Below are 20,829 nucleotides of genomic sequence, written 5' to 3'. Positions count from 1 at the left end.
AATAATCTGAAAATCTTGCAGCTTCCATTGTGACCACTAAGGTCTAAAACTAAAGGTGGCCGCACACCTTCAATAACTGATGGACGAACGATAAATCTGTTAAACCTCCCGCTCGCCGCCCTTCCTTCCCATATACAGGAGCGTTTGGCATCAAAACTGACATCATCTGTCGGTGGTTAATCGCGAGAGCCCCATTCACCATAGAGTGGCAGGTTCAGCCAACATAAGTCAAGCAAGTGGAGCAAGTGAGTGCCAACCTGTCAGGTCAGCGCTTGATTGCTTCTCGTTTCCTGCCGGCGCTATTACATCCGCTAACAGTGAGCGGTAAATGCGGGGGGGGGGGGGGGGCTTGAGAAACTGCGGGGGGCTGCCTGGGCGATTGTCAGATCGTCCAGGCAGCCCATAAGAGATAGCGGCGGTCGGTTGCTGCCGCTCCTGTTACATGGAACGACAGCAGCAGATCCTTGCTAGGATCGTTTGTGTTTTTGCCAGTACAGTGACAGGGACACCAGTATATAGATAACACAGACACAAGTACAGTGACACCTGTATATAGATGACAAAGGTGCACACAATAGCTGCTGCTCACAAATCAGCATCCCCCTTCCTGTAGAATGACCTCTATCGGTGAATGAGCATGCCTAGAAGGGTTTCTCATTCATCTGAATGGGACTGGTCCTGTGTATTGTGTCTGATGGCCTATAGGGTTTGCTTAGTGGTCCTAGTGGTTTTGTGTGCAGTCAGCATGCTTTCTCAGGCCTTCCTGTGACCTGGGCTTGTGTCCCACCTGGGATGGAGCCCTCAGCCCTGTGCACAAATTTTCTTTATCATAGTCAAATCAAAGTCTATGCAGAGTTATTAAAACTTTCAAGGGCCAAGAAAAACACTGCTGTTCCGGTAAATGAGCACCAGTAGGGTCAACAATAAGCAAGGAGCTCCAGTAAACCCAAAGGAGAGTATAAAACCAAGCTTTATTCCAGGTTTTAAACACTGGATGACTAGTCCCAATGCGTTTTGGGTGGATCCAGTCCTTAATCATGGCTGGGAACCGATGGAAGAAAGATAAATATAAAACAGTGGCCCCGGTTACCAAGGTGCCATAAACTGGGGCAAAGGCACTTCAAAATGACATTAGTGTTCTGTGTACGCCACAAAAAAAAATTGCAAAATCAGCCTTATTAAGGATTTAAATTTCTGATTAATGGAGCAATAGTAAAAATAAATCATACAAGTTCACATGTCTATTAGTTTAATTATATCCATTAATCTCCTTTGAGTCCTAATCTGCAGTTCCTTTAACTGTTCATTCAAAATAATAGTTTTGTGTCCAGGACGGATTCCCCTTCTATCACCGCAGGAAGATTGTCGGCTCTATTCAAAAATACAGTGCAGAGAGGTACGGGCTCTATAGGGGTCTGCTCTGTAAAATACAATAGGATGTACTGTACCCCTTCTAGGAGTGATAGTATATGGACATTGTACATGTTGGCTGATTGCTGCCTTTAACCATGAGCTTTTCCACCAAATGATTATCATCCGGAACGACCAGTAATCGACCAAGTACGGCCAATAATCGTTTGCTGAAATAGGGTCCTGGGAACAATCTGGGGACTGTGTAGGACAGTGAAGTAATATTTCTGGAACCAATCTATGACTGTCTGGCTCTTGTTGCCCTGCTGACTGTCTCCTACTGCCATAGATTAATCAGTTGCCATGTAGGGATGAACTTCGTAGGCTACAATACTTAGATAAGTCAAAGAGGCTATCCACAGGTGTCAGAGAAGTTAGCGTGTGCTTAGTTCATCCAAAGAGATCTGGACCCATCTCACTGGGCCATGTTTCTGTAAGGAAATCTGGATGCATCTGAAGAGGCTATTTCTCTCCAAAGAAGATCTAGACCCATCTGACCGGACATATTCTCCTGAGAAATCTGGATCCATCTTACCAGGCCATGTTTCTCCATGGAGAAGGATCCATCTGACGGGCCATATTTCTTCAAGAAAATCTGGATCCATGGGGCCGGCCATGTTTTTCCATGGAGATCTGGATCCATCTGACCACACCATATTTCTCTAAGGAGATCTGGATTTATGTGGACAGGCCATGTTTCTCTAAAAGAGATCTAGATCCATCTGACCGGGCCAAATTCTCCTCACAGATCTGGACCCATCTGACCAGGTCATGTTTTTCCATGGAGATATCGATCCACCTGATGGGCCATATTTCTCCAAGGAGATCTGGATCCAAGTGACCAGGCCATGTTTCTCCAAAGAGATCTGCACCCATCGTACTGGACCATGTTTGATCTGATCTATCTGAAGTTCTTCTTATGTTTTAATATTTTTGGGTACTCTCAATACCATTGTTTGGTAAAACTTGGCAATGAGATCCTGGCCCTGGTTAGTCTAACCCCGATTTCCAGACATGTTCCATGTCACTCACTGCATTTTCTCATCTAATTTGGATTTACTTTGAAATCTAGAGAAAACTTATTACTAGATTGTATCACTTCTGGTCATGGGTCCAACATTTGTACTAGGAAGATCAAATCATGAGAGGTCAAGGGTCTCAAATAAAGTGGCCATTCACTACATAGTTATAATATAATATAGTTATAATATAGATTGGTAGATTGATGAACAGATAGACATGCTTGTTTTTTTCAATTAATCTCTAAAGATCTACAATATTTTTTAAACTTTTTTTTCTGGTTAGGCAAAAAACAAAACATCACAAATACAGCTTTATAAAAAAGTCTTATGTATTCATGTGCTCTAGGGATGAGCCGATTTACAGTACTAGCGAAGCAAAGTGCTTTGCTAGGCTTGGTGGCTGCCTTTGAACTCTGTGCTGCTCCGCTTGGGGTTCTTGGAAAAGCTGGATCCAGTCCTGAAAAACTGGGAGAAGTTTCCCTAGACTGCATCCAGCTTTTCCAGCCACCCATAGTGTAGCTACCCAGAGTTCAAAGGCACCCAACTTCTGAGCCTAGCAAAGCAAAATTCGCTCATCCCTAATGTGCACTCATAATTTAACTCAACCTTGAGCTATATGGCTCTATAATGTTGTCAAGTGCCCCATCTGAGACCCCCAATGATATGCCGCCATGTTGAACATCTGCATAGAATGCCAAAGGGATAAATGGAACATTGTGGCTCCCAACGCTCCAACCTACCATGCGTCCCTTATACTACTGCGATTCACCCCTGTGGCCGATGGGTCTCGGACCCCTAATATTACCTCTTTCCCCCCATAGCTATTCCCCAGCACCAGCCTCATCTTGCACTACATTCGTACAGCGCAGAAATGTCAGCTTGCGGTTCTTAAATACCATGTCGAACCAATATTCTGTAATATTCTCATTTAGTCGGTAATTGAATCAGATTACTGTGTTTATGTTCTGAAACCCTCTAGCAAAATAAAATTAATAAAGTGGTTTCTCTCTCCTGTTGTGCAGGCGGAGAAAGGTCCTTTAAGAACATCTTAAAAGCTGTTTTCTATTATAAGGATTCCGGCAGAATCAGAGTAAATTAGATTCCTAAGGAAGTGCAGGGGATACACTATACTGACATCATTAAGATACTTATCTATTAATAATTCATAAGATGATGATATATATCAATTATGCCCCTACTCCGTTTGTAGAAAAATGTTCTAATCCGTACTACCATATATATCAAACACAAAAAATGTTAATATTCATGAGTAGCTTTAATATGAATGGCATGTGAACCTGACATTTCAACCAGTTGGCTAATGATTTACTGGCGAGTACCCCTGATATTAACTTTTCCTGCCAATTCATTTTCTATTCAATTTACAAAGCCTTACCAATGCATTGGCAATCAATTTCAGCAGAGACTGTGAATACAAATTGGTTATAAAGATAAGGCTTGTGAAAGAAAATTGGAGGCCGGGCTGGAAAGTTGTCGCTTTCTGGGATTCTCTGATTAGGTTAATGTCAGTTATCTGACGGACTGGCTTTATTGGAAAATTATATCCGGCTGTGTTTTGTGTTAAGGGTTAATTCGTACCCTGCTGTGTGTAGATTCTGGGCTGAAAAGTTGCTGCGGTGTATAGTATAGAGGAAGTATACAGTATAGAGGAAGTGGGTGGGGCTTCAAAGATAATATCAATATGTAGCGGAAAGAAATTGCTTAGGATTAGGGAGTGCAGCACATCGATTCTCTTGTGGGATCAGCCAATCATCATGCAGAAGAGTCTTTGGGAGCTCGTAGCATCACGAGGGAAACCTACATGTTGATAGCAGTGATTAGCTGGCCAGATCAGATGACCCGGGTATATAAGAATCAAGTCCCGCGGTGCTCGCAACTGACGCAGGCATAGGGAGAGAGCTGCTGTCTGTCAGGGAGAGCGTTAGGCAGGGAATTAGTGTTCAGTTAGGCAGGAATCCGACACAAAGAACCCAACAGTCCTTCTAAGGGCTTACAATTATTAAACTTTTTTTTTTTGCTACACTTGGCTGCTGGCTTGGACTTGTAGTACAGCTGTCAGTAGTTAATTTGTCCTGGTGCTGAAATTCTCTTGGCTTGCTGGGATCTGTAGTTCAGCTATACCTATCCTCACTGTGCTGTGTCCTGTGCACGTTGTGCCAGCCCCAGAGGCGTCCATGCATGCTTCCCCAGCTTTTTCCTGTCCATTTCTGTGTTGTTTCCATCATTTTCTGGGGTTTCCAGGTTTTCAGGCAACCTTCCCTCTGCCGAGCTTGGGTCCCCTGCAAAAATGCCCAAATTTCGCATTGACTTCAATGGGGTTCGTTACTCGAAATGAGCACCCGAGCATTGGGAAATATTCATCTTGAGTATCGAGCACTCAAGCATTTTAGTGCTCGCTCATCTCTACCTATGACCTTTGGTTTTATCCCAGTCCTCCAGGCGGTCCTCCGGCTGAATGCACCCTCTCCACAGAGCGGGCAGACAGCGGGAATCAGAAGCCGATAGTTTAGGTTCGTATGAACTCGAACCTCCTCTGGCTCGCTCATCTCTAGTTCCCACCCAAACTATTGGTATGACAGAGACTGAGGGGAACATTTCTTTTTGGCTGTCCCACACCTGTAGAAGCTGGAAGTCAGTGTCTTCAATGCATCTCTTTGAAAGTGATGAGATGGATTAAAGACACTGATTTCCAGTCTTGAAAAGCTCTTGGGAAAGAAGAAGGGTCAAAAGAAATGTGATGTAGGTGCCAGTGGGAACGAAACGGCATCGGATAACACTCTGCTGCATGCCAATGTAAGTACAACACAAAAGTAATTAAACAAAAAAATTAAATAACCAAGTCATAGTCTAGACTTAAAATACATCTGAAAATCTGTAACCTCCAAATCCAACCAACATGAACAATCTGGAGAAAATTCTTTCAAAAAGAATTGGAAAATAATCTTTTCAAAAGATCTAAAATCTAGAGATGAGTGCAACTCAAGCATGCTCGGCTGAAGAAGTTGGATGCAGGCCTAGGGAGTCCTGGAAAACAAGCATACAACCATAGTCCATAAGCCATCTCCATGTTTTCCCAGACTCCCTAGGACTGCATCCAACTTCTGCAGCCACCAGCATTCAAATGCATGCTCGAGTTGCTTTCTCAATATCCATAAATTGTGCAAATTATTACATTTCAGTTCCATTGATATGAATAGGACTGAACTGCAATCCCGCATACAACCTGTGGGCTGGTGTGGCACTGTTTTTTTGAAAATCACTTTTTAAAGTTGTTATTGGCGTAAAAACCAGCAGACCCAAAAGTTTAAATACTTGCGCAAGCAGCATACAAATTAAAATAAAACCTTTATATATATATATTTAAATTTTTTATTTTCAATTAGTTAAAAACTTTCATTAAAATTTTGTGTCCTTTAGTAGTAGTAATAGTTTATTATTTTCACTTAAAATTTAGTCATTTTCCCCCTTTACCCCATGCCTACAAAAAATATATAAATCATGTACAGGAAATGAATATGCAAGGACTTTGAAGTCAACATATTAAATAATAAAAAGGAAAAAAATTATAATTTAATTTGAAAAGTAAAATTTACTCAGTATAAATTTGCCATGTAATGCTCCCTCCTGATAATTATATTATAAGAAGACATAAAAGAGTGGCAAGATAAGAAACAACACCAACCTGGCCGCCTGCAAAACAAGATATACCTGCCTGCAGAAAATCTAAAAGGCATGAAAAATATTAGCTCCAGGAGGGCACGGTGTTTAAATGATTAAGGCAATTTTCCGAACAGTAAAAAGATATGTCTTTATATCAAAAGATTTATTTAATTTGCTTCCGCAGAAGGAAGACACTGGAAACGTAATATTAAAATTTAATGTAACAATAAAACAATTTGCTTGTTATTTCCAGAAAGGTGCATGTGTGGGTTTTCCGAAAATCTTTCTCAATTAATTTGATCTAGCCGGGGCCGCTAATGAAAGACTGGAATCCCACTTATTGTTATCAAGTCAGGGAAAGATTGCTTCTAGTGTTTGAAGAGCGGAGGAGAATTTATAGCCATGGTGCGCACTGTTTATCTGGGTAATTTTAATTTATTCGAGATAAAGGTGATGTAAAGGGTTATTGAAGATCATTGGTAGGTGGAGGAATTTATTCACTACAAAGTCCAAATTTTCCTTTTCTCCTATCAAGGGATCGTTTGTCTTTTTCTTCTCACTTTTAAGCTGGTTTCACGTGGGTTTAATAGGAGAACATTTCTATACCTGTAATAAGTATCCCAAATAAGTGACCCAAACTAACAACATTGGGTAGTGTTCACCGGACTTGCTAATCTGTTGGTTTGGGAATGTTCTCCGATAGGGTTGATCGAACTCGAACATTCACAAACCTGACGCATTTGATTGCTAAAGCCTTGCCGGTCCATGGGAAAGGAGGAGAGTGCCCGGGTACTGCCTGGAATTCCGGGATTCAGCCTAGGTAATAGGCTGAATCCCTTAATTCCAAGCAGTATCCAGGCAGTCTCCTACTTCCCTATGGACCGGGAAGGCTTCAGCAATCAAATGCGTCAGGTTTGTGAATGTTTGAGTTCGATCGAACCTAGGATTTCCCGAGGTTCGATCAACTTTATTCTCCGAACCCAAACCCGAATTTGACTCCTGGTAGCTGGAGAAGTTGGATACATCTCTATGGAGTCCTGAAAAACATGAATAAAGCCGTAGGCTATAGTCTGTTTCCAAAATTCATTAGGAATCTACAATGTTGTAAGAAGTTTTGGCTCGCTCAACACCATTAGGGATGAGCAAAGCTAGAAACTGCATTACAAGTCAAGCAGGCTTAAATCATGCTGAAAATCTATGCCTACTCCAGAGCTGGCATGGATTTTGTATCCGGCGCAACGCATGGGGGCAGTAATTTTTATTACACTGGCGTCCTCTTATGCCAATATACAAAAGTCCAGACATTTCTTTAAATCCAGCAGCCAGCAGGGGGGAATTTGACAACGAGTACAAACTTACCTCTCTCCACGCCCTCGGTGAGTAGCAGTACCGGCCTTGGGACCCCCGCCGGAAGGCATTTTCCCCCAAGTTGTGATGATGTCATGACAGGGAAAATGCCTGTCCCAGGTGATGGACAGCCCACTCAGCCAATCAGTGACTGGAGCAGCATCCCACCCCAGTCACTGACTGGCTGAGTGGCCAGTCCATCAGCCAGGTCATGACAGTGAGCAACGCCGGAGATCCTGGAGCCCGGCGGTGGTCCCAAGTAGAGATGATTGAACAGCGGAAAATCTTAGGTTCCATAGAACTTGAATCTTGTCGAGCCTTCCGCATTTGATTCCTGATGCCTTCCTGGTCCATAGGGAAGGAGGAGCCCAGCTGTATCCCGGAATTCCAGGCGGTACCCATGCTGTCTCCTTCTTCCCCACGGACGAGTTCTATAGAACCTAAGATTTTCAGCTGTTTGATCATCTCTAATCCCAAGGCAGGTCCTGCCGCTCACTGCGGGCGCCGGGTAGAGATGAGCGAATTTGCCAAAGTTCGGGTTCGTATGAACCTGAACTATCGGATTCTGATTCCAGCTGTCTGCAGCCCCCGTGAACAGGGTGGATACAGCCTTACGGACCGCCCGGAAAACTGGGATACAGACATTGGCATAGGCTGTATACCAGTTTTCTAGGCGGTCCTTATGCTGTATCCACCCTGTTCACGGAGGCTGCAGACAGCGGGAATCAGAAGCCGATAGTTCAGGTTCATACGAACCCGAACTTCGGCAAATTCGCTCATCTCTAGCTCCGGGAGAAGTAATTTCATGCTTGTTATCAAATTCCTCCCTTCTCGCTTTTAAAAATGGCCGGACTTCTCCTTTAATAAAATTCCTCTACAGTGCCCCCACAGGGCAGATGAAGCATTACACAATTAGTTTTAAAATGAGATTTCCATGTAATAACCTGATGTATCCGGTCATCCAGAGAGAGAGAGAGAGAGAGAGAGAGAGAGAGATCATTGTTTAATTTGTTGGAGGACATGTTATATAATAGACATTGAAGAGGGGCAAAAACTTTTCCCTTTGACAATAAAATAACTTCCTGTTCTCGGTATAATGACCTGAGGGGATGCGGACACATCACATGAATACCAAGGTCTTGTCTTATGGTGACAAATTGGTTTTTGGTCTCGTTAATGTTGAAAAGTTCTGTAGATGGAAACTTTTCCATTTCTCTCCCGTTTCACTAATTATAGAAAAAAAAAAAACAAGAAAAAAACAGAAGAATTGAAAGCCTTACTGTATCCCCATCGGTGAAGCTCTGCGTGTCACACAGGCACTTGTAAGGTGAAACGCTTGTATCACAAGAATTAGCATGCCCATGGCAATTACATCTGCAACAGAGAATGAACTAGTTATCTGGAGTCAGTGGTGACATTTCCCTGACAATGACAGCGCAATCAAGCAACTTTTATGGAGCCTCTAATGTGTTGAGAGTACCGGCTAAGTAAAACATCCATTACAAGAAAATATAATTAAACTAGCTGCAAAATGCTCTTCTCATTTAGTGAGTGCGGAGATCCTGTAATCCCCGTCCCTTGGTCGATAATAAAATAATTTGCAAATTATTATCTTCAACTTTACTACAGTTTCCAGGTGAAATGAAGCGCAACCCGCATAGTGGTGGAAATGGAATTTGGTAGGTCAGAGACGTGGCTGGGTGCCCCTTGTGAATACTCTGACCAGGGCATATGTCTCACTAGCCCCACCTAGCTACAGGTATAGTGACCACTGACAAAAAACGAAGGTAATTTGGTCAGCTCTCCTACAACCTGGTGACTGCTGGCATTGTTACAATGTTAGAATTCTTGGAAATCTGCACTGACGGTCAGGGACATAACTAGAAATATCTGGGCCCCATAGCAAATATTTGCTCCCCCGACTGACCACTAACCTTTAACACTTAAATGCAAGTGCTCGTCAGAAGAGCTGACATTTAAAGGGACATTTGCATTACTCCGAAGGCCCGCTCAGCCTCCAGGTGCTGCAATAATGGCGGATCAGGGAGCCCAGTGTATTGCAGGACTGGGCTACCAGGCCCCAAGATGTGGCGGGATCGGTAGCAGCTGCTAGGGCTGCTATGGTGGTAGTTACACCCCTGGTGACGGTGGCTTTCATGAGTACAGTACTAATAAAATCACATTGTCAATCTGTATTTAACACTAGGGGGAGCTAATCATATAGAGCTTTATACATCTAAGGGGAACCTGGCATGTATGTCACTGTATATCTTTGTTGGAAAGTTTCAGCACAAATTGTCATTTATTGATTGTAATCTCTGCTCTTTCCATGCCCAATGGGCCATTCTATCATTGAGAGACCCCGCCCACTGAACTTAAAAGAATAGAAAGAGCAGGGAGGTCAGGCCAGCCCATTCAGATAACGCCACTGACAGGCGAGGCTTAAAGTGACATTTAAAGTGGCATTTTGACTTTTGTACACAGGTGTAAAAGGTAAATCTAGAAGTTTTCATACCTTAATTTATATCATACGTCATGGTGCTTGTTGTAGTAAAAAAGTGATCTTTTATCAACTGCAAATTGTGCTAAGTGGGCGGGGCTTCACAGCAACATCATCACTTAGCCCCGCCCACAGCACCAACGTTGGCCCTGCCTCTCCATGACGTCATAGTCACATAGGTCCTGCCCCCATGCCGACTATTGGAACAGGCTAGGCTTAAGGTCTAGGCTCACCCCCTCTAGGTCGGCCTAAACCATGGGTACCATGGGTGTGGACGTCAAGGGGTTGGGGCCTATGAGGTGATGACGTCACAGAGGGGCGGGGCCAACTGTGGCACTGTGGGGGGGCTAGGTGGCGCTGTTGCCATGAAACCCCCCCCACTTAGCACAATCTACAGTTGAGATTTTTTACTTGAACAACAACCATGACATATGGTATAAAATAAGGTATGAAAACTGCTAAATTTATCCTTTACACCTATGTAGAAAAGTCAGAATGCAAAAAGAGGGGGGGGGGGCAGTGTCACTTTAAGCACCGATGATGTAACGGAGGGGGCATGGCCTGTGGCGCCGATGTAGGCGAGGATATGAAAACAGCCTTGAATTCTCTCCGATAGGGCACTGTCCACTAACAATAACATGCATTTTTTGAGGGGAGAGACCACCAAGAAATCCCTTATAAAGTAAGATATGAAATGAATAGAATATAAGCTTAAGAATGGTGCTGAGAACTCCTTACATGGAAATGGGGGACAATATCACTTTAAATAATAGCCACAGTCTATATGGGGGAAGCAAAGGTTGTAGTTATTTCTCTCCCTCTTTTTTTTTTGTAATATCTATTCATAGGTAGTGTCATAGTGATTCTGATAGAGGCAGCTGGTATGTAAATGTATTTAACACACAGCCATATTCTCATTTTAATATGAAGGATCAGAATGATGAGGGTGTCGAAAATTTAATTTTTTTTTCTTGCAATACTATAACTCACCACATGTAGTGCTATTGAGACTGAAACACACAAAGCCATTTTCAGTTGTACTGAACACAATACTGTAGAGCACCACCTAGTGGTCAAAACAAAATGCATAAAGGCAATAACATGGTCTTACCTTCCACTGATGGTGATTTCGCGGATGCCATAATACCGATGTCGGAAACTCACATTAGACTCCAATGTGTGATATTGACCAGTTAACTGAATCCTCACTAGAGAGGCTTTAACAAACTCCTGAAGGCCCTGGTTTTTATAAAAGTCGTTGTAACCTGGACGAGGATTCGGCTCTGGAGTCAGGAGGCTTAGGGTCACGTTTCCATTGGAATAAGGCGTGTCTCTAAAAACAGACATTGCAGTGAGCCATAAAAGATCATATAATAACATGACTAATATAATAAGAGCATACTAACAACTGATAGGATGAGAAAATGGTCTACTACAATGACAGTCTGCAGGTTCACCACATATAACAATCAGCCTGACACACTGAGAACTCTAGCACATTAGAAGATGATATCTATGTTTGTAATGTCTAAGAATTAGAAAGTTTTAGTAAATCTGGGCCTATGTAACTGTATTTTGCTATTTTGTGTTTAAAGAATTTAAAGGGGTATTCCACTTAAACATAACTTTTCATGTGTTGCTGCACATGGTGAGACTAACAATTCCTTCCATACTTATTATCATCTATTCAGTTTCCTTCCCCAGTTCTCAGCTGCTGCGTTCTGCTAAAGACACAAAAATCTGTGTTTGAGCTTTTTTCTCTGTCTCCCCCTCCTCCTCCCTCTTTTCTGAGATTGATGATTAAAACAAGCTGTATTTGCAACATTGTAACTTCTTTGTAATGCTGGGAGGGTTAATCACAGTGAGTTCATTAGCAACTTGAGTTCAGATTAACCCTCCCAGCATTACAAAAAAACTACAATGTTGCAGATACAGCCTGTCAGGAGGGGAGACAGAGAGAAAAGCTCATACACAGATTTTTGTGTCTTTAGCAGAAAGCAGCAGCTGAGAACTGGGGGAAGGAGACCTATAGGATAATAAGAATTATGGAAGGAATTGGTAGCCTCACCATGGGCAGCAACATATCAAAAGTTATGTTTGAATGGAAAACCTGTTTAATGTTAAATTTGAGTTCTTTACTAAACTTGAAGCGAAGTTCTTCACATGGATAGAATCCATAGAATCTGCTGTCCTTTTTTTGAACCACAGCCCGATTTCCGCGTACGGCGCCATTCTATTCCTGGCTGTAGGTGAAGCGCTGGAGGAGGCGGGTCGGCCCGTCCCCAGTGGGGGGAAACCCTTGCCCCTCTATGATTCAGCTGAAACACCCAAACTTCTGTGGTTCAAAAGTCATGTTTTCCAAAAGTGAAATATTTGTCAGTCAAATAGTTCTTTATTATCTGATTTAGGTCTGGGGTATTTTACCCTTTGAGGACCCGGTACAATTTAGCCATTTTTAATATGTCTTTGTTAAAGGAGAAGTCCAGCGGGGAACTGAAAAATTATTAGGGGCAGGGGGTGGGGGAGAATAAAAAACACACTATGCTTACTATTCCTGGAGCCGACGCTGCACCGCATAACAGAGCTCCCAGACCCCACTGGCTATCATTTTCTCCCCCAGTTTGAGGTACGTTATGACCTGGGTTCCACATCACCAAATGGTGGGATTTAGCCCGCCCACCAATCAGCAACTTCAGCGGTGTCACTGACTGGCCGAGCGGGACATTCGTCAGCCGGGTGGTGATGTAGCCGGCTGGGAGCTCACAAGACAGCCAACAGGGTCCAGCAGCGGGGCACCGGGACAGGTAACTATACCTAGTTTATCTATCTATCTGTGTCAGTCTATTTATCCATCTATTAATGTCATCTTTATCTGAATCATTTATACAAATCATATTTTACATTTGTTCATCACTAAATTTAAGTTGGGAGAACATTTTTTGAAAATGTTTTTTTTTTTACATCACATACTGTATTAGGCTATGTTCACACACCATGAACAACCGGCCGTTCCGTGACCCCGGCCGGGTCACGGAACAGCCGGTCTCTGCCCGGATCAAAGTACCGGCCAGATGATCTGTCCGGCCGCAGAGCACTGATGCGGGTGCATCAACGGGCGCCCGCATTAGAGCTTTCCCCTGCACACTATGAAGCGAGCGGCCAGAGCCACTCGCTTCATAGTGTGATCTGACAGGGTTTACTACGGCCGCACTTCATTGAATTACAGCCGCAGAAAACTGACATGTCAGTTATTTGCGGGGCCGCACAGGATCCTGGCCGGAGCTTATACGATTTGTATACGCTCCGGCCAGGATCCCATTGAAACTAAGGCATCACATACAGAAAACATAACAAAAAAAAGCTAATTCTTTAAACAACATAAAAAAAAAAAAGGCAAAGAATTAGACCGTCAGCAGTTCATTCTACCTGGGAAACTGAAGACAGTTAACAGATTCTGGGTCTCGTAAAAAGCCATTATTTTCCATTCCAAAGTCTTGACAATCACTTGCAAAATACTGCCAGTCCTCCCAGGGAGAAGTTCTGTCTTTTTTCCTTTGGACTTTTAAAGCCTTGGGCATTGGGCTATAAAATTGTAGAGTAATATAAAAGATCTGAAAAATAAAGAAGAGAACTATGTGACACATATTTTTTTTCACTTTATAAGACCCACTTTTTTTTTGCAAGAAAATATCTTGCTAAAAAGTGACGGCATCTTATATTCCACAGATATTTGAAATGTATATATATATATATATATATATATATATATATATATATAGTCTACTAATACCCTACTCCTCACGCCATCAGTAAAACAGGTGACTAGCGCAGTATTACAGCCGCTCCGCACTGCAATCCCCGGCCACGTTCCCACATGTTCTCCCGCTCCTGCCCCATCTTCTGGCTGGTGCCGTGTTGTCGCCTCCTCCTGCTCCCTGTTCCCCTCTCCTAGGGAGTGCATGTGCCGGCTCTGCTTAAATTTAAAGAGCCAGCGCACCCTTACTTGGTTGCAACTCTGCCCTGTAAATTGCAGCCCTGTCCTGCCCTACTCGTTGGAGCCTCTGCATGCTTCCCATTAGCATGTGGCCCCGGTTCCTGCCGCCTTTGCTTCCAGCCATGTTTCTGCTGCCTGTGGTCCCAACCATGAGCCCTGCTGTGTTCCTGCCGCCTGTTCCTGCCTACATGTCTCCAGCTGCACCTCACCCGGCACTGCTAGAAAGCCTAGCCAGGTGTAGCCACCTGGGGGTTGCCTGCTGTAGCAAGTTCTTCCCGCCATGGAGTGGCCCCTTAGGGGGGGTATTACCCGGAACGATTATCATTCGAAAAATCGTTAAATCATTCGGATTTGAACGATACTAGTTTAGTGTAATAGCAGATGATTAAACAACCAACGAGAAATCGTTGGTCATTTAATAGAATTTAGACCCATTTTTATCGTTGATCGTTTGCAAATCGTTTGCATGTAATAAGACATCAGTCGGTCGTTCACAGTAGTGGTGAACGCAGTGGCGATGACAGGACGAATGCAATAACGATCATAAGTAACGATCATCGTTCTGTGTAACTGGGTGAACGATTATAGGTCGTTCGCCATAGCGGTCGTTTGAGTTCGTTTAACGTTAATCGTTGATAGTCGATAAATCGCTTTGTGTAATGTTACCCTTAGACACTGCTCGCTGGTGCTGCTTATGCCATCGACAGCGGATCCACGACTCCAGTCGTCACAGGCAGAAGATATCAGAAGTGGCCATATTGGCCATGGTTCAGATAACAAGGCTACTATGGTTAACACTGGCTTAAAGGATATCTCCTATTTACAGTATAGGGGGTAGCAAGCTGATCAGTAGGGACCCCTGCTGATCCTGTAAACAGGGATTTGAATGCTGCCTATGGGGTTTCTATAGGGCTGCTGAAGATTGGTGGGCACTGTGGATAGCAATTTATCTTTCTGAGATGGGAATACCCCTTTAAAGGAGACCTGTCACCCCCCGTGCCGGGTGACAGGCTCCCGACCCCCCGTTAGAGCCCCCTATACTCACGTGATCCCGCCGGGTCCCGCTTCCTGAGCCGGTCTGGTTACGGTGATTTCAGCTCCCGAAGCCCGGCGCGCGCTGACAGCAGAGTCAGACGCCCATAGAGAATGAATGGGGAGTCCGATGCTCCGTCATTCTCTATGGGCATCGGACTCTTCTGTCAGCGCGCGCGCCAGGCTTCGGGAGCTGATATCTCCGTGACCCGACCGGCTCAGGAAGCGGGACCCGGCGGGATCACGTGAGTATAGGGGGAGCTAACAGGGGTCGGGAGCCTGTCACCCCGGCACGGGGGGTGACAGGTCCTCTTTAAGGAATGATGAACAGTTTAGTAGAGGGGTGCATTAATAGCAGGGGGGTCCTGCAGAATCAAACATTCCCGAAACAACTTTATTGGTTGAAAACATTTTTTGTTGTTGAAGAAGAGAGAAGCCACTATGTAAGAAGATATAATTTGTCAGCTTGGAGCTGAAGCCAAATGCGTAATATGCTTTCCCTCCTGCTGCTGCAACAAAAGTTAGTTGTGTATGTGCTCCTGGGGAATTGTGGGATTGTTCAGTGTTCAAATAACCAAGTCAGGAGTCCATTTAGGTATATTAACCAGACAGTTTGGATTCTGAGTTTATTGCATCCTATTCTCTTCCATACACAATCTAATTTGTTCCATCTTTTAATTTTTGTTGTGTTTTTTTTTTTTTATGTTACATTGTTAAAAAAAAAAAAAAAAATTAGGCATTTCATTGAAAAAAAGAAAAAGATTCTGTGAGCGGAGCAGATGTTTGCAATACAATTCAGAGTCTGTTCTCGATGCCGCTACTGACTATATAAGGCAAAAGTGAATAATAAAGAATATTGTCCCAGTGGGTGATCAGGCATTTGTACGGCTTGAACATAACCCAAGGCCTATGGGAGATTTAATTCACCATGTAATTGGAAATTACACAAAAATAAAGGTTTTCTTTTTCTTTGGATTTTTTTTCTATCTAAATTGAAGGAATCAGTGCTCTTCTAGAAAAAATCATATACAGGGTAAAAACATAAAACATGATAAAAAAATATATATCCATTGATTTTCCAAAATGTAAATGACTAATTTGTTGCCAATGGTGTTACCATCTCTATGGATTAACAAATATATCTAAAAAAAATCTCTGCTCTATTGATTCTCCAAGATGCAAATCACTCTCGAACCTGGTGAATCAATTTTGCCATCTATAGGGCTGTGAGACTTGGTGTGTCAAGTACAGATTCTTGAGAATTTTTTAAAAGAAATAAGAAAAAAAAAAATGGCAGAAGGTTCATACCAATATGTAGTAAAAGTGTAGCTAAATTACCATGACTGTACCTGTACCTGAATCTTGGTTCTCAACCTTTCTGCAACACTAGAGATGGGCCTAAATGGACAATAGAGTGGACTATAGTAGACTATACTTACTGAGCTCTATGAATATGTTTACGTCTGACTTGAAGGAGAGGTCCCGCCATAACAATTTTTTGTCAGGTTGCAGGGGAGCAATAGAGCATGATTGGTTTCTTACCTCACCCCGTGCCCACAATGAGTCACCTGACTGACCTCGGGACCCCCGTCAGAAGGCGGACTGTCCATGAGCCTGGTCGGGTGTTTTCCCCCGAGTCGTGACATCATTACAACTCGGAGGAAAATGTCTGACCCGGCTCATGGACTGTCTGCTCAGCCAACCAGTGACTGAAGCGGCGTCCCGCCCCAGTCACTAACTGGCTCAGCAGGCTGTCAATCAGCCGAGTCGTGACATTGGCTGAGAACCCTGCACTGGACAGGCACAGGAATGGGTGAGTAGTGTTGTTTATTATGTCCCCCAAACACACACGTCCCGCTTCTTCTCAAAATTACAGCACCCCTGGACTTCTCCTTGTAATTGTTTTGAGTTGTCTGGCCTCTCTGATGTCCTTCTGAACCCACTTTTCTTTCTTCCTTAATGTGTTAGTGGAACCCCTCAAAATACAACTACTGGGTGGCTACACGTAGACACGTAGGGGAGATTTATCAACCATGGTGTAAAGTGAAACTGGCTCAGTCGCCCCTAGCAACCAATCAGATTCCTCCTTTCATTTTCCAAAGAGTCTGTAAGGAATGAAAAATGGAATCTGTGTTTGACAGGCCGATGCCTGCTGGAAGCAAGCGCCAATCTGCTAGATCAGCGCTCGCTGGGTTGCACAGACATAGTTAGTGATGTCTGTGCAGACCTTGCCCTTAAACCGTTAATACATTACCTCTCCACGTTTGCAGTGTTCTTCTGTCCTCTGCTGCCGCTGCTGTAATTTCAGAGCAGGTCTCTGAACTGACAGGCAGCTCAGTCAATCAATTACCTATGTAGCCCCAGCCAGTGATTGGCTGAGCAGGCGGTCAGTTCAGGAAGCGAGCAGAAGGCAGAGGAACAGTCATCAGCCGTGGGCCGAGCATCGCTATTAAGTGAAGTGGTGCACACCCGGCGGCCGATGATTGTAGGTCAGGACCAAAAGACATGATGATCGTTGTCATCTGCTGATCTGAGGGTACTATTATATGGAGCGATTTTTAACGACTAACGATAAAGGATCGCCAACGAGATTGTGTATCGTTAACCTGAAATCGTTCACCATATGACACAGGACGATGGTCATTAGTTACGATCGTGATAGGATTGTTTCTGAGATCGTTACTAAGATTGTTTACTCCTTCTGATCCCAGCAGAACAATGTGCAATTACACTGAACGATTAGTGAACAAATGCGGAACTTGAGCGAACGATTAGCGAACGATTAACGATAATTTTAGGTTCAGATTTAAATCCATGACATACGAACGATTTTTCGATTGTTGCCTGCATTTACACAGAACGATTATCGTTTAAATTCAAACGATATATCGATTTTTCGCACGATAATCGTCCCGTGTAATAGGGCCCTTAGTCTTTATTACACAGAGCAATAATCGCCAAATTGGCCTGATTCGTCCCATTATAACTCTTACATACAGAAAAGTTCCATCTCTGCATAGACACAGCAGGGGTGATTGTATCCTGCATCCCTGCAATTCCCGGCACAGCCACTGGGGGCAGCAGAGAGGCCTCAAAACCCTTTACTGCTGCCACTTAATATAGACTTGTAAAAGATATAACAAATAAAAAAGCGCATATTCTTTTATTTCTTTTTCCCCTTGTTTTAATCACTGCTCTCAGAGATGCAATGCAGTCACTGTAATCTGTTTTATGCAAAACTATATAGCAGCAGAAGTAGTCTGTAAGCAGATGTTTGTAAGAAATCCTGTAGAGTAAGTGGCATTGAATAGTTATACTGTATATTGGTCGGATGGCGGCTCTAACCATTGTTGACTTTGCCGGTGCAGCATTCAGCGACACTAATTAGCTAAGAATTATAAGAACACTAGTCAGGATAATTATGAGCATACATCATAATCACTATAGGGATGTATACAGAAGAGGAGGGAGCTGAAAGATAAAGTATTTAGCTTAGGAGGCTATTAATCTGCAGGAACCATAAAAGAGGAGCGGAATTACAGAGCAGGCACCGGCGGATATCGAATGCTCGGTCTAGATGGAATGGATGGCAGGAGTGGTAGAAGACAAATAAGATATTGTTGCAATCGGTTTTCTGACGGTGAATATTTCGATGTGCGTCCTTAGAACTGGTCTATTGTTCTGTATAATTACTGGCTCATCTACATGACAGCCATCATCTCTTTATACTGATTTTATACTGTCTTAGGATCAAGTACCTGCTTAGGGTACCTGGAGCTAATACAGGGATGGGGAACCAATGCCCCTCCCCCCCAGCTGTTGCAAAACTACAATTTCCATCATGGCTGGAACGACAAAGCTTGATGTGACTTAAAGTTTTGCAACAACAAGTATCTGGTTTGTGAGGCATAGCTATAGGCAGTGCAGAGGATGTGGTTGCACCTGAAACCAGAAGCCTGAGAGGGTTCATAAACTCTCTTTCCCATATGAGGAGGAAGTTATATAGATTTGTAATTTACTTAAAAAAAAAAAAAATAAATCTCCATTCTTCCAGTATTTATCAGCTGCTGTATGTCCTGCAGGAAGTGATGTATTCTTTCCAGTCTGACACAGTGCTCTCTGCTGCCACCTCTGTCCATGTCAGGAACCATAGAAAACCTCTCCTGCTCTGGACAGTTCCTGACATGGACAGAGGTGGCAGTAGAGAGCACTGTGTCAGACTGGAAAGAATACACCACTTCCTGCAGGACATACAGCAGCTGGTAAGTACTGGAATACTTGACTTTTTGAAATAGAAGTAAAATACAAATGTATATAACTTTCTAAAACAAGTTGATTTGAAAGAACAAAGCTGAGGGATTCCTGCTTACACTCGCACTGCGAGATAGAGTTTATAGGCTTCTAGCAACTTTGCTCTATCCGGATCAGTTCCTAGCCTTTTGCTTTTGTGGATACTGTCGTGCACTGTGACTCTCCTTGTCCACAGCGTGGGTTAAGATGATCTCTGACTTAACAGTGGAAACTGGAGTACCCTTTTAATGGGGTTATCCGGTATCAGAGAAAACACAGCTAATTTCTTGCAAAACAGCGCCACCCCTGTCCTCAGGTTGGTTCTGGGTATTACAATTTAACCCCCCCACCCCACAAACTGAGAACAGGAATGGCGCTATTTCTGGAAGAAAGCGCACACATTGCTCTAAGCCTGGATAACCATTTCCTTCCTTTTTATTTTTTTTTTTAACCTACCCGACATACTGGAACTGGAGAATAAGCTTTTGTCTCTGGGCATTTCATTAGGTTTAGTTGGCAATCCGTATTCTGTCTCCAGTTTGGTTACTCAATGTTGGTAAGAATGTGATAATCCAGAGCAGATAGCCCCTCTCCCTGGGGTTCCATGCATTACACTGAAAACACACTGATTTTAGCATGTACCATGTAATACTTCATTTGACCTCTAGAGGTGCTATAGGAAAACTGAACCCTTCCTGCAAAGTTCTCTGCACAGACTCCAGTCACACCTTGTATGTGATCCTACAGCCATATATTATTCCCCCCCACCTGTCCCCTTGTCTACTGTCTGTGTTAACAGAGAGAAGGCTATAAACAGTAGGATCCACATGACTGCAGGATCGGTAAGGTTTATTGACAATCAATCAAGGCACGATCAGCCAATACTTGTGATATCACAGAGTCGGCAAGTCACCATTTTATTGGGAGGCATCTTGGACAATGACTATATCATATCCCTTTCATTAGTCGCATCCTCAAGTGAGCATAGCCCATGTCCTCGCTCCAACAAAGAAACCTATTGTTCGACTTGTTTTCTAGAACCAGGAGGCATAAATTATTATCTACTCTTCCTGCTGCCACGGTTAGTAAATTTTATTGTCTGGTGAATTTGAAATGACCTCAGACACTTCACACGAGGATCAGTGATAGCGAAACCTACAAATACTGAGAGCATCTCATACAATGAATAATAAAGAAACCATAGACTGCAGATATGGAGAGTTAAAGGGATTTCCCATCTGAAATAATAAAAATATAACCTTGAAGGGCTGGTGGAGGTAAATATTATAAAAACATTCAGTCTTGTCTCCTTCTACTGATATGATTCCCCTCCCATTGTTGATTGTTCCTCATTGTCTAGGTAACTGTCCGACCACCGCTCTACTCTAAAAGCAGTGGTATGGTTGGTGTTTATAAATCATTTCAGTAGAAGGAGACAAGACTGAATGTATTTATGAAAATATTTACCTCAACAAGTCCTGCAAGTATAATCCTGCTGGTTGGGATGGGAAATCCCTTTAAGCTGCTACATAGGAGAATGTTTGGGCACATTG

The 20,829-nt window shown here is 43.3% G+C and overlaps 1 protein-coding gene across 1 annotated transcript in view; it reads right to left on the bottom strand.

Annotated features, from left to right (window-relative positions):
- Positions 1-20,829, bottom strand: part of USH2A (usherin) — a 504,580-nt gene that overhangs the window by 448,256 nt on the left and 35,495 nt on the right. Inside the window, exons 6-8 of the mRNA XM_069955428.1 lie at positions 13,387-13,571; positions 11,072-11,293; positions 8,741-8,834 (exon numbers count right to left, since the gene is read on the bottom strand). Coding sequence (XP_069811529.1) covers positions 8,741-8,834; positions 11,072-11,293; positions 13,387-13,571 — 501 coding nt within the window. The remainder of the gene's footprint in view (positions 1-8,740; positions 8,835-11,071; positions 11,294-13,386; positions 13,572-20,829) is intronic.

The sequence above is a fragment of the Dendropsophus ebraccatus genome, chromosome 15, assembly GCF_027789765.1.
Source record: "Dendropsophus ebraccatus isolate aDenEbr1 chromosome 15, aDenEbr1.pat, whole genome shotgun sequence".
In the NCBI taxonomy this organism is placed as follows: Eukaryota; Metazoa; Chordata; class Amphibia; order Anura; family Hylidae; genus Dendropsophus; species Dendropsophus ebraccatus.
The sequence above is the reverse complement of the archived record's forward strand: the minus strand, read 5'-3'. Positions and strand labels throughout refer to the sequence as shown.